The sequence below is a fragment of the Procambarus clarkii genome, chromosome 86 (genome assembly GCF_040958095.1).
Source record: "Procambarus clarkii isolate CNS0578487 chromosome 86, FALCON_Pclarkii_2.0, whole genome shotgun sequence".
In the NCBI taxonomy this organism is placed as follows: Eukaryota; Metazoa; Arthropoda; class Malacostraca; order Decapoda; family Cambaridae; genus Procambarus; species Procambarus clarkii.
In genome coordinates, this window is record NC_091235.1 from 21992732 (window position 1) to 22014722 (window position 21991).

Here is a 21991-nt window from a genome sequence, read left to right on the forward strand (position 1 = left end):
AGACGTTAGAAAGAACTTTTTCAGTGTCAGAGTAGTTAGCAAATGGAATGCATTAGGAAGTGATGTGGTGGAGGCTGACTCCATTCACAGTTTCAAATGTAGATATGATAGAGCCCAATAGGCTCAGGAATCTGTACACCAGTTGATTGACGGTTGAGAGGCGGGACCAAAGAGCCAGAGCTCAACCCCCGCAAGCACAATTAGGTGAGTACAATTAGGTGAGTACACACACACACCGAAGAAATATAAGAAAATTCACTTTCGCAGAGTGGTAGACGGTTGGAACAAGTTAGGTGAGCAGGTGGTGGAGGCCAAAACCGTCAGTACTTTCAAAGCGTTATACGACAAAGAGTATTGGGAAGACAGGACACCACGAGCGTAGCTCTCATCCTGTAACTACACTTAGGTAATTACATAAACACATACACACATTTCACCCTGATGCCCCTGTTCACCTAGCAGTAAATAGGTACCTGGGAGTTAGCTGCTATGGACTGCTTCCTGGGGATGTGTGTAAGATAAATATGTAGTAGACATAATAGAGGAAAAATAAAATTGGTTAGAAAGGCGGGGTCCAAGAGCTAATAGCTCGATTCTGCAGATATAAACAGTAAATACAAAAACCCTGACTGCCAGAAAGACTGAGGAACTAAAACTTTAGAAACTGGCCACAAGTTAACCACAGGTAAATACTGAAGATAATATTCTATTCATTTACAAGACCCACTCGGAAAGGGCGCCTGACAGTTGAGTGGACAGCGCTTCGTATTCGTAGTCCTGAGGTTCCGGGTTCGATCCCCGGTGGAGGTGGAGACAAATGGGCAAAATGTTTCTTTTACCGTGATGCGCCTGTTACCTAGCAGTAAATAGGTACCTGGGAGTTAGACAGCTGCTACGGGCTGCTTCCCGGGGGATGTGTAACAAAAAGGAGGCCTGGTCGAGGACCGGGCCGCGGAGACGCTAAGTCCCGAAATCATCTCAAGATAACCTCAAGATAACCCCTCACGGTCCTGAGGTAGGCTGGGGGCGGCGGTCACTAGAGTTGAACGCATCACGCGAGATTTACCAATTACAAATTCAAGCAGCGAAATAGTTTTGCAGTTTGGGGATCATGCAAGTATCGCTCTTTCTACGCAGCGAAACTCTTTTTATGTTCCACGGAAACAAATATGAGAGAAACAAACAACCAGAAACTCCTGTGACGGCTTGTAAACTAGTTTCCTCGGCAGGATTGCCAGAGAAATTCGAATGATTGATGCTGTCAAACCAAGATGCAAAAGTCTGGAAACTGATTGCTTAAGGGAAGGAGAACCCAAAATTTACTTGATATAGAAGGGGGCAGAATTTTCAGGTTAGGAGAGCTGGTGATGGATGTGCCAAAGCAGACAGAGGCGGCTTAAGATGGATGAGGCTAGTGTGTAAAGAATGGCAGCTTGCTAAGATGTAATTTGGGCGCTCATCGCACCATCATCACAGACTGTATAGTTATAGGTTACATGCAATCATATTCTAAATTGTGATATATCGTCGAAAATATCCTATTCCAACAGATAATCATGTTATTAACAAAACCAGTTTTTGAATAGACACATTGAATAGACACAGCATTTTTCAAGTCGTCTGAATTTTCCAGGTATACCTTCAAATATGTTTTGATATTTATGATATTAAATGGCTAGACTTTATCTCAAGCACAAATAATTACCTTTTTATATGCGATACTTCTAATTCTTTCAGTCTGTGATTAGATTTGAGAAGAAGTAAGACATGAATACTGGGTCAGAGAAGATTTTTCTGAAAAGTTCAACACGGTTGGTCCGCGGTTGTTCAAAGTCCTACCAACGACTATAAGAAATATTGCCGGAACAACCGTCGACATCTTCAAGATAAAACTAGACTATTTTCTAAAAGAAGTTCCGGACCAACCGGGCTGTGGTGGGTATGTGAGCCTGCGGACCGCTCTAAGCAACAGCCTAGTGGACCAAAATCTCACAAGTCAAGCCTCGGCCCGGGCTTCGGGAGTAGAAGAACTCCCAGAACCCCATCAAGCAGGTACCATCTGCTATTTGCCACATGTAAGTATATATCATTATAATCAAGGCGAGTAACTGCAGCACGGAATCGATTTGGGTCTATCGTTTTCAGGCTGCAAAGGGAACATGGTCACTCCAGCCATTGTTGGCCACCAACTAAATTACAAATGACAAATGTAAAACCAGTCACAAAATGGCCAAAGTATTCATTCGAAGCACTTAATAAGTGCACTTACTATGATCTACGTAAGCTTAAACCCATTTTTTAATTGTATAATCCTACAAAAATTTCCTTCTACATGGCGCGTGAAATAAAACAAAAAGGCCTTAGATTAACAAATGTAGTAAAATGCTAGTTTTATAGTAATATAGGAAAAGGTAATCAGTGTTATTATTTATTCACTATCATTATGTTTTGTTAATATTTTGTTCATCAAAACTCATTTGTCTATTGTGGCTGAAATTGAGTATTGCTCTTGCATTAATATATATATATATATTCAACTGGAAAAATAGTACAATATTTTATAATCGTGTGTGTTTGTCTTGTTATCTCTCGCAACGTTGAATGTACAATGTGGGCTTGCTTGTCTCTCTCTCTCTCTCTCTCTCTCTCTCTCTCTCTCTCTCTCTCTCTCTCTCTCTCTCTCTCTCTCTCTCTCTCTCTCTCTCTCTCTCTCTCTCTCTCCCTCTCCCTCCCTCCCTTCCCCCTTTGCATGTTTATGTCTTCTGTACTTCACATATCTCTATTTCCCGCACTCAGCATGTCACATCCAACGCCACAATGAAGAATCGTGGCCTGAATTAAGGCTTTTCAGACGTAATAATTGTTAATGTTCAACCCATAATTTACCACGTTGTGTCGGCCCCAGCCTGGAGGAACAGGTAAGAAAGGTCAGACCGGGTCAGAGACTGATCCCGATGGCCTGAATAAACTTTCTAATGGAACTGCAGAGAACAATATTTATATATATATGTATATATCTCGCTCCACCTCCTATGAGATGAGATTAAAATATGTTCTATTATAAATTTCAAGAACATTCCGCCGAAGATAAAGAGCTTCCATTTAGCCTACACGATGATAAAACGTGTCATTATTAAAGACAACAGAACATAACGAAAGTAGTCACGTAAAAAAATGAATCTTCATATTATATAATAATTATATACTGTAGCCATTTATGCTCTCTCTCTCTCTCTCTCTCTCTCTCTCTCTCTCTCTCTCTCTCTCTCTCTCTCTCTCTCTCTCTCTCTCTCTCTATATATATATATATATATATATATATATGTTAAGCGCTAATCTCCGAAAGTTCTTCACCGATTGCTTTGAAATTTTCACACAACGTTCCATTCGCATCCGAGCAGGTTTTTATATAAATACTATATCTCACATCTTGAAAAGGTTTACATCTTGAAAAGCTGAAATGTTTTGAAATATTTATCTTGCTCTAACAACCTTTATTCATTGTCATATCTAACACAAATAAATTATTTGCAAATGTAGTGGAATTTGTAAAACTGGCAGTTTGGGTTAGCCAATGGGGGAACCTTACATATTGTATGAAAACCGTAGCTAACCACAGGTCCATTCTAAATATGAAATGTTGACCAAACCACACATTAGAAAGTGAAGGGATGACGACGTTTCGGTCCGTCCTGGACCATTCTCAAGTCGATTGACAATCGACTTGAGAATGGTCCAGGACGAACCGGAACGTCGTCGTCCCTTCACTTTCTAGTGTGTAGTTTGGTCAACATATTTCAACCACGTTATTGTGACTCCTCGTCTGCATAAGTATGAAATGCTTCTGTGATGTTGTCTATTGTACAGTGATGATGGGAGGACGTCATTGCCTTTAAAACAAATGTACGCAAGTTTAATACTTATTTAACCAATAGATATTAGCAGGATAGTCCATTAGGCTAAGCATCGCGAGAAGATGGTTTCCTTGCGTCCTGTGGTGTGCTCAGCATCATATAGAATCCCTATGGTAGGCTGGTGTGTCCCCAACAGGATTCTGAAATGCTTCTGGTGAAAGATTGGTGTAGTTATGTTTATTGGTCACGAAAGATTTGTATAGTTATGCTTATTGGTTACGAAACAGTTGAAGGTTTTCATCAGGCAGGAACACTAGGGTACGAATCAAGCCAGCACCAAAACCTCTCAAAAAGGCAATAACAAAATATGAAGAAACCCATAATGTTTTCATTATGGTTTCAAACCATAATGAAAACCATAACCCCTTAGGAAAACTTGATAGCAGATTCTCACGGACTTCAAGCGCGAACTTGACAAGTTTCCACAACATGCACCCAAGTGGCCCTTACGTTGTTTGGCTTATGTTTGACCACTTTGGGAGAGCCTCGGTACTATTAAGGCAATCATCTCGATTCTTATTCTGGTTGGTCCAGTGATGAATATAGTAGCGAATAGTTAATTATGCAAACTAATAACTATTCAGACTAATAATTATTCATTGTGATCGCAAGACATGAAGGGAATGCTAAAAAAAATTTGCTTCCGTTCACTGTATCTTTCGCCAAAAAAATAGTGTTTTTTTTATTCTGATATAGACATGCAGCTAAATATAATGTATACAAACATACTGATTCAATTCGTTGTACTGTATATTAAGAATATACCCGCTTGCCTCCAGCCAGTTCAAAAATCGTTTGGAAGGTCTGGTAGAGAAAATGTCAAATTGCTAACCAACATTTTAGGGAAAGCCAACTCTTGCTTTGTTTGTGGACGGAAGTAAAGGCATACTAATAGCGAGAGGGCGTGAGAGAGAGAGAGAGAGAGAGAGAGAGAGAGAGAGAGAGAGAGAGAGAGAGAGAGAGAGAGAGAGAGAGAGAGAGAGAGAGAGAGAGAGAGAGAGAGAGAGAGAAATACGCAGAGAAAGAAAAAAGCGAAATGGGAAATATATATATAATAAAATTTCCACCGCAAAGCCAACATTCCTGTCACATAACCTTCCCCTTGTTATGGTTGGTCGGGCTGGCTCAGGACCACGGAAATTACTGAATATAAGACAGGTCCTGGCGTAGCCTCCCTCGGAATACACAATCCTGCTGGGGACACACCAGCCTACCCATAGGGGTTCTATATGATGTTGTGCACACCACAGGACGCAAGGAAACCATCTCGCGATGCTTAGCCTAATGGACAATCCTGCTGATATCTGTCCGTTAAATAAGTATTCAATTCGCGTACATTCGTTTTATTAGCAATGACGTCTTCCCATCATTACTGTACATTAGACAACATCGAAAACTTCCCATAACACTACGTCGAATCGAGCTACAACAAATTTTCTAGTACGACGATTTTTGGCCTTAGGTAAAGTATGCGTCAAAATGCGACGCTCTATTAGGACGAGTTGATCTACTCATGCACGAAATATTGTTCATATCTTGTCGAGTTTATCCTGTACTGGAGTCGGTGTAGGCTAGGGCTTGCCTCTCCCCCACGCCTGGACCAACAATGGAGCTGTGGTGCTGTTCCCTTGATCACTCCATCTGCAGTTGATGTTGCCTTGATGCATGCAGCTTTAGTAGGCTAGTACCGCTGTGATCGCTCTTGGGATCCTAGGCAAGAGTATATTTAACCACAGTTAAACATTATCAAACACCAGGAATGATTGTAAATTCTGGGTTATTGATAGCGCTATAATGTGTACAGGGATACAACCATCAGACGAAAATTTATTGATATATTTAACCAAAGCAATTTTGGGGTTTATGAATTGCAACATAAATTTGCACAAGAAGCAAGGAAATATTGCGCAACCGGTACGAGCTTTTTAAATGAACTAATTCTTAAATATAAAGTACAACATATAATTTATGCCAATTCGTAGGCTAAAGACTACAATGAAGTTCATCCAATTCACCGTATTAGTCTAACTTCCCGCGTGGATTCACAGTTCTCTATACCTAAAAGTAATATATAACCCCACAGAGAACAAACCATAAAACACGCCAATTAAATAATGATCATCAGATGAAGAAATCCACAAGGGCCGTGACGAGGATTCGAACCTGCGTCCAGGAGCATCCCAGACGCTGCCTTAATGTGAATTTGTTCATTTGATGCACCACGCAATTGTGATTGCTGTGTGTAATGATCATCAGATAAATGCAACGTTCATTTTTATTGAACTTTTCTATGTCTTTTTTCGTTATTTGTTAGAAATAAATACTTGTTGTGTGGTGGGGAGCTGGCACGTCCGCCTGGGCCCTTACACCAGCAAGGACACCCGCCGCCTGCTGACCCTGGTAATCCCACGTTATTGCCTTCCTCTCTTCTGGCAACTTACGCCTCTTCTCGCTAAATCAAACATCTCCCACACTTCTCGGGTCAGTTTTTAAAAACTCGCTAAAAAGAAACTCGACACACACACACACACACACACATGGCTATTTGCATATTGGCGAAAGTTTGAATTTATTGCAGTGGAATCTTGCAGGAGCGTGTGTCCTAGGGGGGGTATCGATCCTGGACGTTATCCAAGACTAAAGGCGTATATTTCCTCGTTATACCTTAATTTTATGCTGTAAAATGCTTTCTTTATTAAGTGTACATGTAATATCCATCTTCTAATGTGTGTGCACAGGGTGCACTGATAGTTTATTGAATATTTAGAAATTTAATAATTAGCATTTGTAATACTCTGCGAATATAATTACGCAGTTTTGAAAAAAAAATATTTGTTTTGAAAAAATATTAAAATAAGGTTTTAGATTATTTTCTTATTCCTGGTTGAACAGTCTAGGGCTTCTGATGTTGATAGAGTTCTCTCTCAGAGTACCTATTGCACCTCTTGAGTGTTAACGGGGGTATTCTGCACATCCTGCCATGCCTCCTGGTCTCATGTGGTGTTATTTCTGTGCGCAGGTTTGGGACCAGCCCCTATAATATTTTCCACGTTTAAATTATTATGTATCTAGCACATTAATGTGCTACAACGGGAATCATACAGGCTTACAGTAGGCTTCTCTATGAAGTGGTGTCAAGTAGCCTCCTAGCATCAGGTCTGTGTCTAGATATCTTTGCACAAGCCGTCTGGCTAAAGTCCAAATTTCAGAAAGCAAAACCATCAAAAGCGAGACCATTTGTTTCAAATTTAAGACTGTCAACTGCGCCAAAACATTACAGCAAATTGGATGTGGCCTGTTACCGCTGGTCGGCTATTGTGCATTCAGAACAAACACACTCCTTTCCCACATATGTTAGGTGCTAAACAGTGCTGGGAGCATCTTGCTCGTGCTATCATGTAGGATTGCACGGCAATTTAGCCTAGTCTCAAATAAAATACCTGCTGAATGATGGATACCTGCTTGATGGGGGTTCTGGGAGTTCTTCTACTCCCCAAGCCCCGGCCCAGGGATTTTTTAGCATCACATAACTAGCTCTTGGATACATTATGTAACCCTTTCATATAGTCTATGCTAGCTGCATAAATGTAGATGTTCCTAAATATGTCAATGAAAAACTGCATAATATATTTCTCGTTAATACCGGCATAGGCTAATAGTTATATTATTATTTTATCTTAGTTAGGCTCTAATACTGTGGTATTAAGTGGTAGTAGAGGTCTGCTGTGGTAGTAGATGTCTGCTGTGGTAGTAGAGGTCTGCTGTGGTAGTAGATGTCTGCTGTGGTAGTAGAGGTGTGCTGTGGTAGTAGATGTGTGCTGTGGTAGTAGAGGTGAGCTGTGGTAGTAGAGGTGTGCTGTGGTAGTAGAGGTGTGCTGTGGTAGTAGAGGTGTGCTGTGGTAGTAGAGGTGTGCTGTGGTAGTAGAGGTGTGCTGTGGTAGTAGAGGTGTGCTGTGGTAGTAGAGGTGTGCTGTGGTAGTAGATCTGCACTGTGGTAATCAAGGTGAACATGTTAGGTTAGGAAAGTTCATTGTATCGTGCTTGAGAGTAGGGCCTAACTAACAGGCATCACGCAGTTGGCAGTCAGACGATATTAAGTAACAAAATACGTGAAAGAAGATCTCTAGATGTAATTTAAAATAAAAAAAGATAAGTACAGCATTGCTAGACACCATATTTAAATCACCAATTATCTCAGAATAAGGGAACCATAAACGAAACGACTGTTGCTATACGAAATAGCCCCCTCACGTTCGTAACAGGCAAGATCATACCCCCTCACACACATATACACACACATACAAGGATATACGCACATATACGCACATAAGCACCTAGGTTCGAACACGTAAATTCCTGCAAATTGCAAACACAACGACACAAACCTCAAACTTGGCTCCATGACGATTGGAATTTACAAGCGATAAAGTGGGATCCTTCCTCCCCATTCTCCAGAGATAATGAGTGCAAGATGAAAAACAAGTCACGAACGTGCTTTATGAAAGATTGTTATCGCGAGTTGAGGAAGAGAGGTGCACGCACGCGCGCGCGCGCACACACACACACACACACACACACACACACACACACACACACACACACACACACACACACACACACACACACACACACACACAAACACACACACACACACACACAGGCGGGATCCAAGAGTCAATGCTCGATCCTGCAAGCACAAATAGGTGAGTACACACACACACACATATTATATATATATATATATATATATATATATATATATATATATATATATATATATATATATATATATATATATATATATATATATATATATGTATATATATATATATATTAGTATATTTTGGTAGCAGTCTTTCCTGTAGACATATATTATTAAATATGACCGAAAAAGTAAGATTAATAATTCTAACACGAATTTTCTCAATCTTTCGTACATTTCGTTTCACTGTTGGAGGTAAATCAAAAATCAATTCTCCAAAATTCATTTTTATTTCTAGTCTGACGCGACACGAGCGCGTTTCGTAAAACTTATTACATTTTCAAAGACTTTAGTTCACAAATACACAACTGAATAGAACTTACGCATCTCCGATTTTATATCTACATTTGAGTGAGGTGGAAGGGGTGATGTGGCATTAACACAAGACAGAACAAGATGTGGTATTAATAGGGTATTAATTTCATCAACACAAGACAGAACAAGAGTATTAATAGGGTATTAATTTCATCAACACAAGACAGAACACGAAACAATGGATATTGAATAGAAGTGTTTGTAGAAAGCCTATTGGTCCATATTTCTTGATGCTTCTATATTGGAGCGGAGTCTTGAGGTGGGTAGAATATAGTTGTGCAATAATTGGCTGTTGATTGCTGGTGTTGACTTCTTGATGTGTAGTGCCTCGCAAACGTCAAGCCGCCTGCTATCGCTGTATCTATCGATGATTTCTGTGTTGTTTACTAGGATTTCTCTGGCGATGGTTTGGTTGTGGGAAGAGATTATATGTTCCTTAATGGAGCCCTGTTGCTTATGCATCGTTAAACGCCTAGAAAGAGATGTTGTTGTCTTGCCTATATACTGGGTTTTTTGGAGCTTACAGTCCCCAAGAGGGCATTTGAAGGCATAGACGACGTTAGTCTCTTTTAAAGAGTTCTGTTTTGTGTCTGGAGAGTTTCTCATGAGTAGGCTGGCCGTTTTTCTGGTTTTATAGTAAATCGTCAGTTGTATCCTCTGATTTTTGTCTGTAGGGATAACGTTTCTATTAACAATATCTTTCAGGACCCTTTCCTCCGTTTTATGAGCTGTGGAAAAGAAGTTCCTGTAAAATAGTCTAATAGGGGGTATAGGTGTTGTGTTAGTTGTCTCTTCAGAGGTTGCATGGCTTTTCACTTTCCTTCTTATATATATATATATATATATATATATATATATATATATATATATATATATATATATATATATATATATATGTGTGTGTATGTGAGTTTGTGTATGTACTCACCTAGTTGTGTTTGCGGGGGTTGAGCTCTGGCTCTTTGGTCACGCCTCTCAACTGTCAATCAACTGGTGTACAGATTCCTGAGCCTATTGGGCTCTATCATATCTACATTTGATTAAGTACTTCAGTAAATTTCTGTTTCAATTCTTCCTCTGTGGTCTGACACTGTCAGACCACGGAGGAATCACTAAGAACTCTAAATGACCCGACCAGGATTCGAACCCATGACGTCCAGGATTACTCCCAAACGTACGTAGTACCATGACCACCCACGAATAGAACCAAAGGAATTAAAGTTGTATAAACTACTATACAACGAATTAATGCCGCAGAATGACCTATGTTGGTAAACCAACCTAGTTTACACAAATAGGATACATATAGGAATGTATTCACCAATACATAATAATACAGAAATGTTCACAATACATTATAATACAGGAATATTCACCAATACATTATAATACAGGAATATTCACCAATACATTATAATACAAGAATGTTAACCAATACATTATAACACAATAATATTTACCAATACAAATTGGAATAAGAGACTTACCCTCATACTTTCCTTAACATTATACTTGAACAAGATATTTTCTTTAGTCTTAAACCAGAAAAAAACTGGAACTGTCAGAACAAAAAAAAAAATCAGTGATGTAGGCCTACCTCAGCATCGAGCATCCAACCACTGGGATTGAACGACAGGTTTTAGGGGATTTTTCTGGCTACTTGTTAATCCCCGGTGGTAGCCAATCGACCGATAACGGAGCCCACGCCCCGCTGAACGACTTGGCCGGCCATGTTTCTAATTAGTTTTAGGACGAGAGAGCCTCCGGTTCAAGCAATAAGTCGTAAAACTGCTAGCAAATTCAATAACACTCTAGAATGTAACTATTAAAACTCTTATGTTTGTACCCCATTCACACTTGCAACAAAATATCACATAATATCATTGATATAAAATACAGTAGCATATGCAGTAAATATGTAGGTATATAGTGAAGGATGATAAGTGCTCAAAGGTCTTGCAGTGAAAATGAAAGTGATATCCAGTGCCGAAATATTTTGCTGTGAAAGTTCAGAAATAACAGTTAACGCCCCAAAACTCTCCAGCTGCCCTGCTCTCGTAGCCAGTTAAGAAGTAATATCAATGCCCTAAAATTCTTGCAATGAAAGTTGAGAAGTATTTTATCCAATGACTAAAACCTTTCCTATTAAAAGTTGAAAAATAGGCCTACTATCTATTGCCAAACGCTTAAGATTTTAACAAGGTCTAAAACCCTGGATCTATAGGTACATTCCACAGGCAATATCAACCGAAAATATTTACACCATTACTCTTACCTTTCGGGCAATTCGCACCAACTCATTTAATAAAGTTTTTTCTGATCTTAATATTGAAAAAAAACATGAAACTTTTCAGTACACTATTTTTCATGTGAATATTTTATCTGCCGCATTTGTGAGGTAGGCCTATAGTAAATCTAAACCCAGTATTCGACTGAGCCTTTTATATTGATTATTTAAAGTAGCTTATGTTTCATCAGTAAATTTAAAATTTGTTATAACTATAAAAAAAATCCTACAATTCATGATAGAGTTAATGTTACATTCCACGGAGAGGCGATATATGATGGAAGTATATTACAGAATAAAACTGAAAAAATTTAAAATATAAAATTTAACAAACCCAAAACCATGGTTCAATAATTTGAAATTAAATCAGAACCATTCCTGATCAGATTTTTTTTAATTAAAATGTTTCAATTTTTTTAATTAGAAAGGATATATTCATGAACTGATTTAACAATAGTCTAGTTGACAGAAATGAGTGAAAAGTCATTAATTAAAACGCATATTTTGTTAAGTTTTAAGAATAGACTGGACCAGTACACAAGTAAAAAAACTGAATGTAAACAGGACCTGCCACACAAGTGACAGCAAGCTTACTCCAGGGACCCGGTCTTTCTATATCTGTCTCAGAAACAGCTTGATAACACGAGATTGCCCATTTGTTAGAAGAGGGGCAGAAGAAGATTGGGATTCGAATGAACCACCATTTAGTGGTGGTTCATTCTAATCCCAATCGAAGTGCCTGTACTTCGAATCCCAATCGAAGTGCCTGTACATCATGAAGAGCTTTGCACAGCCTCTCCTCATAAATAATGACCAAATGCTTGTTAATCCAGCTGTCACATCCTCTCATCTTCCCTTCCAATGTTTATGAACAAAGAACTTTACACATGACTCGACTGGTTACGTGTTCAATCTTTTATCGAACAGTATTTTTCTGTCTGTGTGTGTTCAAATCCAACTCATCCTCATCCACAAACGCAAAAGGCTCGTTAATCCGAGACCGTCATCATGAATGCTCATTAATCCAGCCGCCAAACCCCGTTTATAAATGTAAAACGGTTTGCATACGAATCACAGCTGATGACGTTCGAAGTGCTTCGCTGACGACCTCTGTTCGAATCGCAACGCTGTAAATGCTTTACCCACGTATCTAAAATAATAGTCGGTAACAGAAACTAAACACCTAACCTAACCTACGCCTAACTATTCAAAGCATGTCAATACATAAGAATATTAACTTGTGTATGAAAACAAACCTATTTTTAATACACTGTATGCTAAAATCAGCCCGTCCTCATAAACAAATACCAAAGTCCATTCCATGCACCCGCCAAACCCCCTGTTTATGAATGAAAAACGGTTTACACACTATTCAGAACTGATGACGTTTGAAAACTTCTCGAACAATTGCTTCGCTGACAACTTTTGTTCGAACCACAACGCTGTAAATGCTTCCCCCACGCATTTCAAATAATCCCTAACAGAACCTAAACACCTAACTTAGCCAAAGCATAAATGTGCACAGTATGCTAATATATAACAATATTAATTTATATTTGAGAAAATTCTTATTTTAAATAAACAGATGTTAAAAATAATGAATGAGTCTTTGGGGGTCGACCACTGGATGGAATGGACTTGGTCTGAGGACGGATTGGCTAAAATTGATAAATACGTCTTGGGGAATAACCGCCGCTGCAACAAGCCTGGCCTGAGGACAGGTTGAAATAATTGCCTACAGAACAAATCACCTAACTTAACCTAGAATGGGTATTCAAGCCCAACATTTAATGTGACTCCAATTTAAACAATAATACAAAATTATTCGTAACAAATGGAGGTGAAAAAAGTTACTAACATCTACGAATCCATGAAACGAAATTTACATAACTGAAAATTAAGTAAAAATCATTAGTCCAAAAAAACGGGAATACATGATAATACACACTGGGTCTGGAGCACTAATAAACACTTCAACTGGTTTGATTTGGCAGACATTAATACTAATAATAATTTATTCACAAAAAGGTACAATGGGTTGGTCAGATTACAGAAGATAGGTATTTGCATATTCTTGCAAAGCCATTAACACGCATAGCGTTTCAGGCAGAAATTAAATAAACAAGATATTTATTGCATAAATACAAAATACAATTTTCTTTCATGTCATTCGACATTAATAGTAGCAAGGAAACATATATAAAGTAAACTACATGTATCGAGTACATACATTCTTGAAATAACTGAACTGTACTTAAAAAAAGAGACACTACAATCATACGTTGAGTTGAAAAAATATTGACAAATTCTGATACTATTCTTAATTATTCCTTCACTTTGCATCAACAACATAATGTATGTTTAGGGACTGGTAAATATTACTCTCCTTGTTTGATAATTAGTTTACTCGGGTCAGTTTACTAACTTTCAGCTGCGTCTGAATATTAAGTAACGGGAAAAAAATAAAAAAAACACTGGTTTTCTTCCAATTGAAGATGCTGTGCATGTGCTATGTTCACTCATGGGATGAGTAACGCTGCCCAGTACTGTCATTATGGTGGTATGTTTGGTCACTGGATGAGTAACGTTTGCCCAATAGTGTCACTATGGGACTATGTTCACTTATGGGATGAGTAACGCTGCCCAGTACTGTCACTATGAGGGTATGTTTGCTCACTGGATGAGTAACGTTGCCCAGTACTCACTATCGGTGTATGTTCACTCATGGGATGAGTAACGCTGCCCAGTACTGTCACTATCAGGGTATGTTCACTCATGGGATGAGTAACGCTGCCCAGTACTGTCACTATGAGGGTTTGTTTGACCACTAGACTATGAGGGTATGTTTGATCACTCTATGAGTAACCCCGCCCAGTACTGTCACTTCGAGGGTATGTTTACCATGTTCATTTATAAGATGAGTAACGTTGCCCAATATGCTCATCCTTAATGCCAAAAATTTATAAAACTAAATAGCATTCATAACCTAAGCACTCCTTAGAGTTTACACAATCACAGGAGAGTAAGTAACATTAAGACGCTAGCCAAGAGGTCAGGTCTGCTTACCTAGTATTCTCCTGACTTCGGCCTGAGTCAAATAGAGGTTGAAGTCAGCATCGCCAGGTCCAACCATCACTGTCACCACAGCTGACATCAACAACACTCCGCCAACACTCGCCATCATTGAGGTCAAAGTTGATGCATTATTTAGTCCGTTTTTTCGAGATTGATTGGATTAAAAAATAAAAAACAGTTCTTGTCAGCGTCTGTAGAATGTACACATTACTCCTGTGTGTTATTGAAACTTTCTACTTGTCAATGCAATGTCTTTCAACCTCAAAGTTTTTTGCCCGATAACTTTACAGCAAAAGTTTATCAATAAGTTTACTTAATGTAAAACGACTGATATACAACCATAAAAAAAATATTGACTCTTAGTTCGAAATTAATTCCGTAAAAGACATTTCGATCCACGAGACTTAACACAAGTATTTGGTCGCACACTCGCCACACCACACTTGGGCAGGTCCCGGGTAATCCAGCAACACAGCTCACCCGTCCTCACTCTCCGGCGCCACGGCCAGGACTGAGCCACTACACTGAGAGAGAGCCTCGCTGTTAGTCAGTCTGCGCTCGGTCGGAGAGTTCGACTCCTACTGTACGACACTTTAGTCTCACGGGGCGGTTTGTCATACACTGTGCCAGTGTATGCTACTGCAGCTGGTCCTCGTCAATAAAGGCCAACTGCTCGTTAATCCAGCCACCAAACCCCTGTTTATGAATGAAAAGCAGTTTACACAAGACTCACAACTAATGCATGTTCGAGCAGTGCTTCGCTGACGTTCTTTGCTCGAATTGCAAATTTGTAAATGTTTTACCAACGTACTAGACACAAATAATCGCCACCAGAACATAAACACCTAACCTAACCTGCGGCTAACTATACAATGAATTATATTGTATAATAATATTAATTTATATATGAGAACAAACCTATTTTTATTACACAGTATGTTAAATTTTATGAAACTGACGAAAATAAAATTTATGCTCTAATACTGCTCGAAGTGCACAGGTGAATGAAATGTTATTTATTACCCACGATTATTTTGAATATATATATATATATATATATATATATATATATATATATATATATATATATATATATATATATATATATATATATATATATATATATATATATGTCGTACCTAGTAGCCAGAACACACTTCTCAGCCTACTATGCAATGCCCGATTTGCCTAATAAGCCAAGTTTTCATGAATTAATGTTTTTTCGACTACCTAACCTACCTAACCTAACCTAACGTAACTTTTTCGGCTACCTAACCTAACCTAACCTGATTATATATATATATATATATATATATATATATATATATATATATATATATATATATATATATATATATATATATATATATGTCGTACCTAGTAGCCAGAACGCACTTCTCAGCCTACTATACAAGGCCCGATTTGCCTAATAAGCCAAGTTTTCATGAATTAATTGTTTTTCCACTACCTAACCTACCTAACCTAACCTAACCTAACTTTTTCGGCTACCTAACCTAACCTAACCTTTAAAGATAAGCTAGGTTAGGTTAGGTTGGGTTGGTTAGGTTCGGTCATATATCTACGTTAATTTTAACTCCAATAAAAAAAAATGACCTTATACGTAATGAAATGGGTAGCTTTATCACTTCATAAGAAAAAAATTATAGATAATATATTAATTCAGGAAAACTTGGCTTATTAGGCAAATCGGGCCTTGCATAGTAGGCAGAGAAGCGCGTTCTGGCTACTAGGTTCGACATATATATATATATATATATATATATATATATATATATATATATATATATATATATATATATATATATATATATATATATATATATATATAATCAGATGTAAACAAAAAATAATTCAGCAACGCCAACTATGAATATCAAAGTTGACAAATATAATTCAGTGACATTCATATTGAACTTTTTTCGTGTGTGTGACGTAAATTTCGTTTTTACTTCACTAAGTTATCTTCTTTTAATCTGAAAGAGAACAAACTAACAGTTATCAAGTTTGATGTGTCCTCATACCTATTAGAATGGTAGGGGGGGGCGAAACTCATACCTAATATATGATATGGTATTTTTCATATAAAATTTCCTGATTCAAAAATTGTATCATTGATTGTCAAGATTGATTGTCAAGTCCTTATTCTCGAGTGATGAGTCGACGGGCGCGCGGATTGCACTCTGTGCTGGCCGTGAGTTACTTGCACTCTTTGCTGCTTTCTCCCCGCTGTGTTTTATTTCTCCCCTTACCTGATACTCCTCCTTCCCCTCATAATTCGACCCCCCCCCCCTCCCTCCGGCGTCGAAAGAATCTCGGGGAGACTGACCTATTCCATCGCTCACAGTATTTTTTTCTTTCAAAATCGCTACATTGTTCTTCCTTCAAGATTTTTCAGTTGATTTCCTTTCTTTCCTTGCCTCAGACAGCGTATCAATCTGTCCAGCCAAGTCAAATATTAACAAGATGTGGCCTTGGGGGGTCTTCTAACTACTAACAAGGTGGTTAAAGTTTGGTAAAGTATTGACCACAAGGTGGTCAATAACTTCGAAAGTGTGGTGCATTAAGTTAAAGCACGGGTGGTCAGAACACCTGATTGTGTTTATGGGGCAAGTTGCTGTGGACCATTTATCATAGGAGTTGTTTAGCGAGAGTTGGAGGTAGTTCGCGCCAAGAGCTTACCAACAGCGAGGTCAGAACAGTCACTGAACACAAACGAGGGTTACACTAGATTCTAATCCTATCGACTGTAAGATTAACTTCATGAATTTCAAATATATTTTAATCCCAAGTTCAAGTTCAAGTATGTTTATTGAGACAAGAAAAAATACATCTCAAAGGGATAGAGTAGCTTAGGCTATTTCTACCCCCCCCCCAAATTTAATCGCAAACAGAGTTATGGGCTATAGTAAACTCATTGTATACACACACACTGTAGTATCCATTTGGACTGGGGCCAAGATTCATGAAGCATTTTCGCAGTTACTTTCGAAACTTGTACATCTTTTCTCAACCCCTGGCGTTTTGTTTACATTTATTAAACAGTTATAAGTTCCGAAGCACTACGAGGTTTAGAACGATAACAACAATGGTTTTTTGAAGTTAGCAAGCTCGTTGACTGTTTAATATATGTAAACAAAGCTGCCACTATTGAGAGGAAGGTGCAGCGTCAACCTTCCATCTTCCAAGGTAAAGTATACAATTAGAGTAACAATGAATTATTGTTACTGTGAATTATGAAAGTGGAGCATCGAGGTGATGCAGACATGCTCACGACCGTGTGACTATCATCCTAGTTACTTATTTACGTTTTGTAGACAGTTTTCGAGTGTTAATTTGGTAATTAATCTTGAAAATGTTTTGTTCAGTTTCCTTTTCTATTATAAATATTCAGTCAAGTTGATCCCTGACAGTTTTTGGCATCACTCATGTTTTTGTGTGGATTTCAGCAGTGAAAAAACGGTAGTCATGCTTATATTTAGACAATGAAATAATCAATGGGTTGTTGCAAGGATCAGGTTGGGTTACTGTTACCTGTGGCAGGTGGCAACAGGTGACGGATCTCCCAATCCTGAGCACTCCAGGTGCAAACTCTGTGAGCAGGAACTGCGGCATGATCTCCCACACTACATCACCGAATGCCCAGTTATCAGACCATTCAGACCCGTTGGCATGAGGTACCTGGAGCTTTGCAATTACTTCATTCACTCTCGTGTTCTTGAAGATATCCTCATATTGCACCCAAAATTTGCCATTGCAGGCTAATGAACATATGGCCCTGTTTGACTAACCATCCTGCGAGATGGGGACTTTTAGTATCACTGCTGCCATATTCACTCTTGTGTTAACGATATCCTCATAATGCACCCGGAGTTTGCCAATTCAATTTCTGCTTTATTATGCACCCCATACCCATCCCGTGAGCGGTGGTGTAAAGGGTTACAGAGGCACATAATCGGTTCAGGAACTGAACCCTCTAGTTCGTTTAGCTTGGCAAATAACAATTTTTGACGCTTACTTTACACAATTACATGCACAACTAATTTTGCATGTAATTTAAGTACGTGTATATGTAATTAGTGTATGTATAACAATTGTATAACTAGCTTCACACGATTTCAGTTCCTGAACCGATTATATGCCTCTGTACCTCTTTCCAACACCCCCTAAGGGATGGGGTATCGGGTGCATAATGAAGAAAAATGAATCTTTGCTTTCAATGTTTCCCTTTTTTACTCTTTCTTATTCCTTGCTCGGAACTGAATGATTCCTGTCACTTGTTCTTCAGTACTTTAGGGTTAGGCTGCCACCATAACACACCAGAATATTAATCACTCGAGATCAAAAGCTGGTAATCAGATATGCAAATTCAACAATAATTAGATTCCTTGTACCTGAATATTCATATGAAACTGAATGACAGAATAAAATCAATTTTTGTTATTTTTATTTGTACATAAATTTGATTTCCTCGAAGCTTTTTATTTATATATGACAGCGAACACGTTACGCTATAAAACTTAATATCAATCTATTTTTTTCCAATAGTTAAATAAACAAGCGAATTCAATGTGAAGCTTATAATTTATTTATTTGCTTTGTCCGTTCAAATAGTGAAACAATTTTTGGTGATATATTCATTAAAATGCATTCCTCCATATAGACACGTGCATACAATATGTAAAAATACAAATACACTGTATAAATGCATCATCCATTGTACCATGAGTGGTTAATACATGTATACAAAAGGAATACACACACGACTGAGAGCCCAAGAGCTGCACTTTCACTAAAACTATAATAATAGGTTGGAAATAAACTGATATTACAACAATAAACTTGTCAATATAGCAAACTCATCATTACTTAATTTATTTTAGAATTTAGCACAATTGGTTTCGAAATGATAAATAAGACAAGTTGCAAAGATAGATTTGAGCCAAGTTACTATTTTTTTTGTCGAACTCTTACTACAAGAACACATTGACATTCGATCCGAAAAAATATATTTTCTGTATTTATATCTATTGTCATAAGTGGATATATTATATAGCAATATCGACGACTAGTTACAGTAGGGCTGAATTCGTCTCGCCTTCCAACCTTAAGAAGAAAATTACAGCAATTACTATAATTTATATATTAATTATACGAATTTCTTAATTAAGAATTAAAACATTATCCCTTTTTATAAGAAACTAAATCGTTCCTTTGTTCCACGATGTTTACTACAGAAAACTAGAACATATTTGTTAAATAAAAAGACAGTAAAACACTGAATTATCCTTAAACATTTTTATCCTTAAAGCCAAATTAATGTCTAACCCAAGTTAAAAGAACACGACCCCACAACCCACTTGGCTGGCAAAAGAAGTGCCCCAACGTTAAAGAATTTATTAAATTCTTAAGCAATATAAAATAATTGCACAATAATAATTAAGGTTGGAAGAACTTTCATTGTCAAGTACCCGAAGGCTACAGTACTAATGAGAGTTTGAACAACTCGCAAAGTAGATACTTCATTAGGCTCCTTCACACAGCCTAGCCTTACGGCTGGATGCGTTAGCTGACGGAATATGCCTGATGAAGCTTGTGCGTTGGTGTGTTCCATTTATCAGCTTAGTATGTTTTAGCTGGCGTCTTCAATGGAGAGTTTGTGTGGTATCGTATGATAGCAAAAGCATGCTGTCAAGACTCCTGGGAGCGTCTGAGGTGTTAATCAGGAGACTACCACACAGCAACTATCGCTGACTCGCTGTGTTGCTCTGAGGTAAACACGAGTATAGGTAGCGTTGTCTGCATGGCTTCACTTACCAATTGCGTTGTTTAAAGGTTGGAAGGATTATGACCAAACCATATAAATCGTGCTAAGGTAATGACTTCAGATATTATTTCAAATCCTTCCAATCTTTATTTTATAATAGGCGAGATACATATTTTCTGTACAACATCATTATTGACAAAATATACGATGTTGCCTAATCGGAGTAATTCAATTAGGTCTTATTATAGCGATGCGTTGCTCGAATTCACTGCCACACAGGACAGGATCACACACAAACACACATACACACATCAGGAACCTGTACACCTGTTGATTAACGGTTGAGAGGCGAAACCAAAGATCCAGAGCTCAACCCCGCAAGCACAATTAGGTGAGTACACACACACACGCACACAATAGAGGCCTGGTGGATAGCGCGCAGGCTCGTAATTCTGTGGAGCGGGTTCGATTCCCGCACCAAGCAGAAACAAATGGGCAAAGTTTCTTTCACCCTGAATGCCTCTGTTACCTAGTAGTAAATGGGTACCTAGGAGTTAGACAGCTGTTACGGAGCTGCTTCTGAGGGTGTGTGTGTGAAAAAAATAGTTAGTAGTTAGTAACAGTTGATTGACAGTTGAAAGGCGGGACGAAAGAGCAGAGCTCAACCCCTGCAAGCACAACTAGGTGAATACACACACACACACACACACACACACACACACATGCGCATGCGCACAAGACTTGAATATCACCGCTCATCGTTCATTCTTTTTTTCGCCGGTTTAAACAATGGTGAATATATTAGTGTCATAACATCCCTTGTGTGAATGGGACGCAAACACAGCACGCTGCCAAAACCCTGAGACACAACACTTTAATACTGTCAATAGTATTACACACACGCACGCGCGCGCGCACACACACACACACACACACACACACACACACACACACACACACACACACACACACACACACACACACACACACACACACACACACACACACACACATCGGACAGATAGAAAGATCTAGGAGTTGATATCATGTCAAATCTGTATCCTGAAGCCTACATCGAAATTATATCATTGGTGGCGTACGCGAGGTTGGCTAACATCAGAACTGCCTTCTGGAACCTGTGTAAGGAATCATTCAGAACCTTGTATAGCACATATGTAAGGCCAATCCTGGAGTATGCGGCCCCACTATGGAACCCGTACCTTGTCAAGCACAAGACGAAGCTGGAAAAAGTTCAGAGGTATGCCACTAGGCTAGTCCCATAACTAAGAGGCATGAGTTATGAGGAAAGGCTGCGTGAACTTCACCTCACGTCGCTGGAAGACAGAAAAGCTCGGAGAGACATGATCACCACATACAAAATTCTCAGGGGAATTGACAGGGTAGACAAGGAATATTTAGACAAGACCTATTTAGACAAGGTAGACAAGACCTATTTAACACACGTGGTACACGAACAAGGGGACACAGGTGGAAGCTGAGTACCCAAATGAGCCACAGAGACATTAGAAAGAACTTTATCAGTGTCAGATTAGTTAGTAAATGGAATGCACTAGGAACTGATGTGGTGGAGGCTGACTCCATACACAGTTTCAAATGTAGATATGATAGAACCCAGTAGGCTCAGGAACCTGTACACCAGTTGATTGACAGTTGAGAGGCGGGACCAAAGAGCTTGCGGAGCTCAACCCCCGCAAGCACAGCTGGGTGAATACATACACACACACACACACACACACACACGTCGTTATCATATCTGCGCGTACACAGGCAGACATGATAACAACGTACAAGATACTAATTGGGATTGAGAAAGTAGATAACTATCAACGCTT

The 21991-nt window shown here is 38.6% G+C and overlaps 1 protein-coding gene and 1 long non-coding RNA gene across 2 annotated transcripts in view; both read right to left on the minus strand.

Moving 5' to 3' along the window:
* The window catches only part of LOC123768233 (tyrosine-protein kinase Dnt), a 230132-nt gene extending 215250 nt beyond the window's left edge, over window positions 1–14882 (minus strand). Inside the window, exon 1 of the mRNA XM_069317186.1 lies at window positions 14345–14882. Coding sequence (XP_069173287.1) covers window positions 14345–14462 — 118 coding nt within the window. The 5' untranslated portion in view covers window positions 14463–14882. The remainder of the gene's footprint in view (window positions 1–14344) is intronic.
* Window positions 14883–18936: 4054 nt separating this feature from the next.
* On the minus strand, window positions 18937–20099 carry LOC138358794 (uncharacterized). The gene is made up of 2 exons (XR_011225563.1): window positions 19893–20099; window positions 18937–19477 (listed from the first exon to the last, which is right to left on the minus strand). It is a non-coding gene; the product is annotated as an uncharacterized lncRNA (long non-coding RNA).
* Window positions 20100–21991: the final 1892 nt, after the last annotated feature.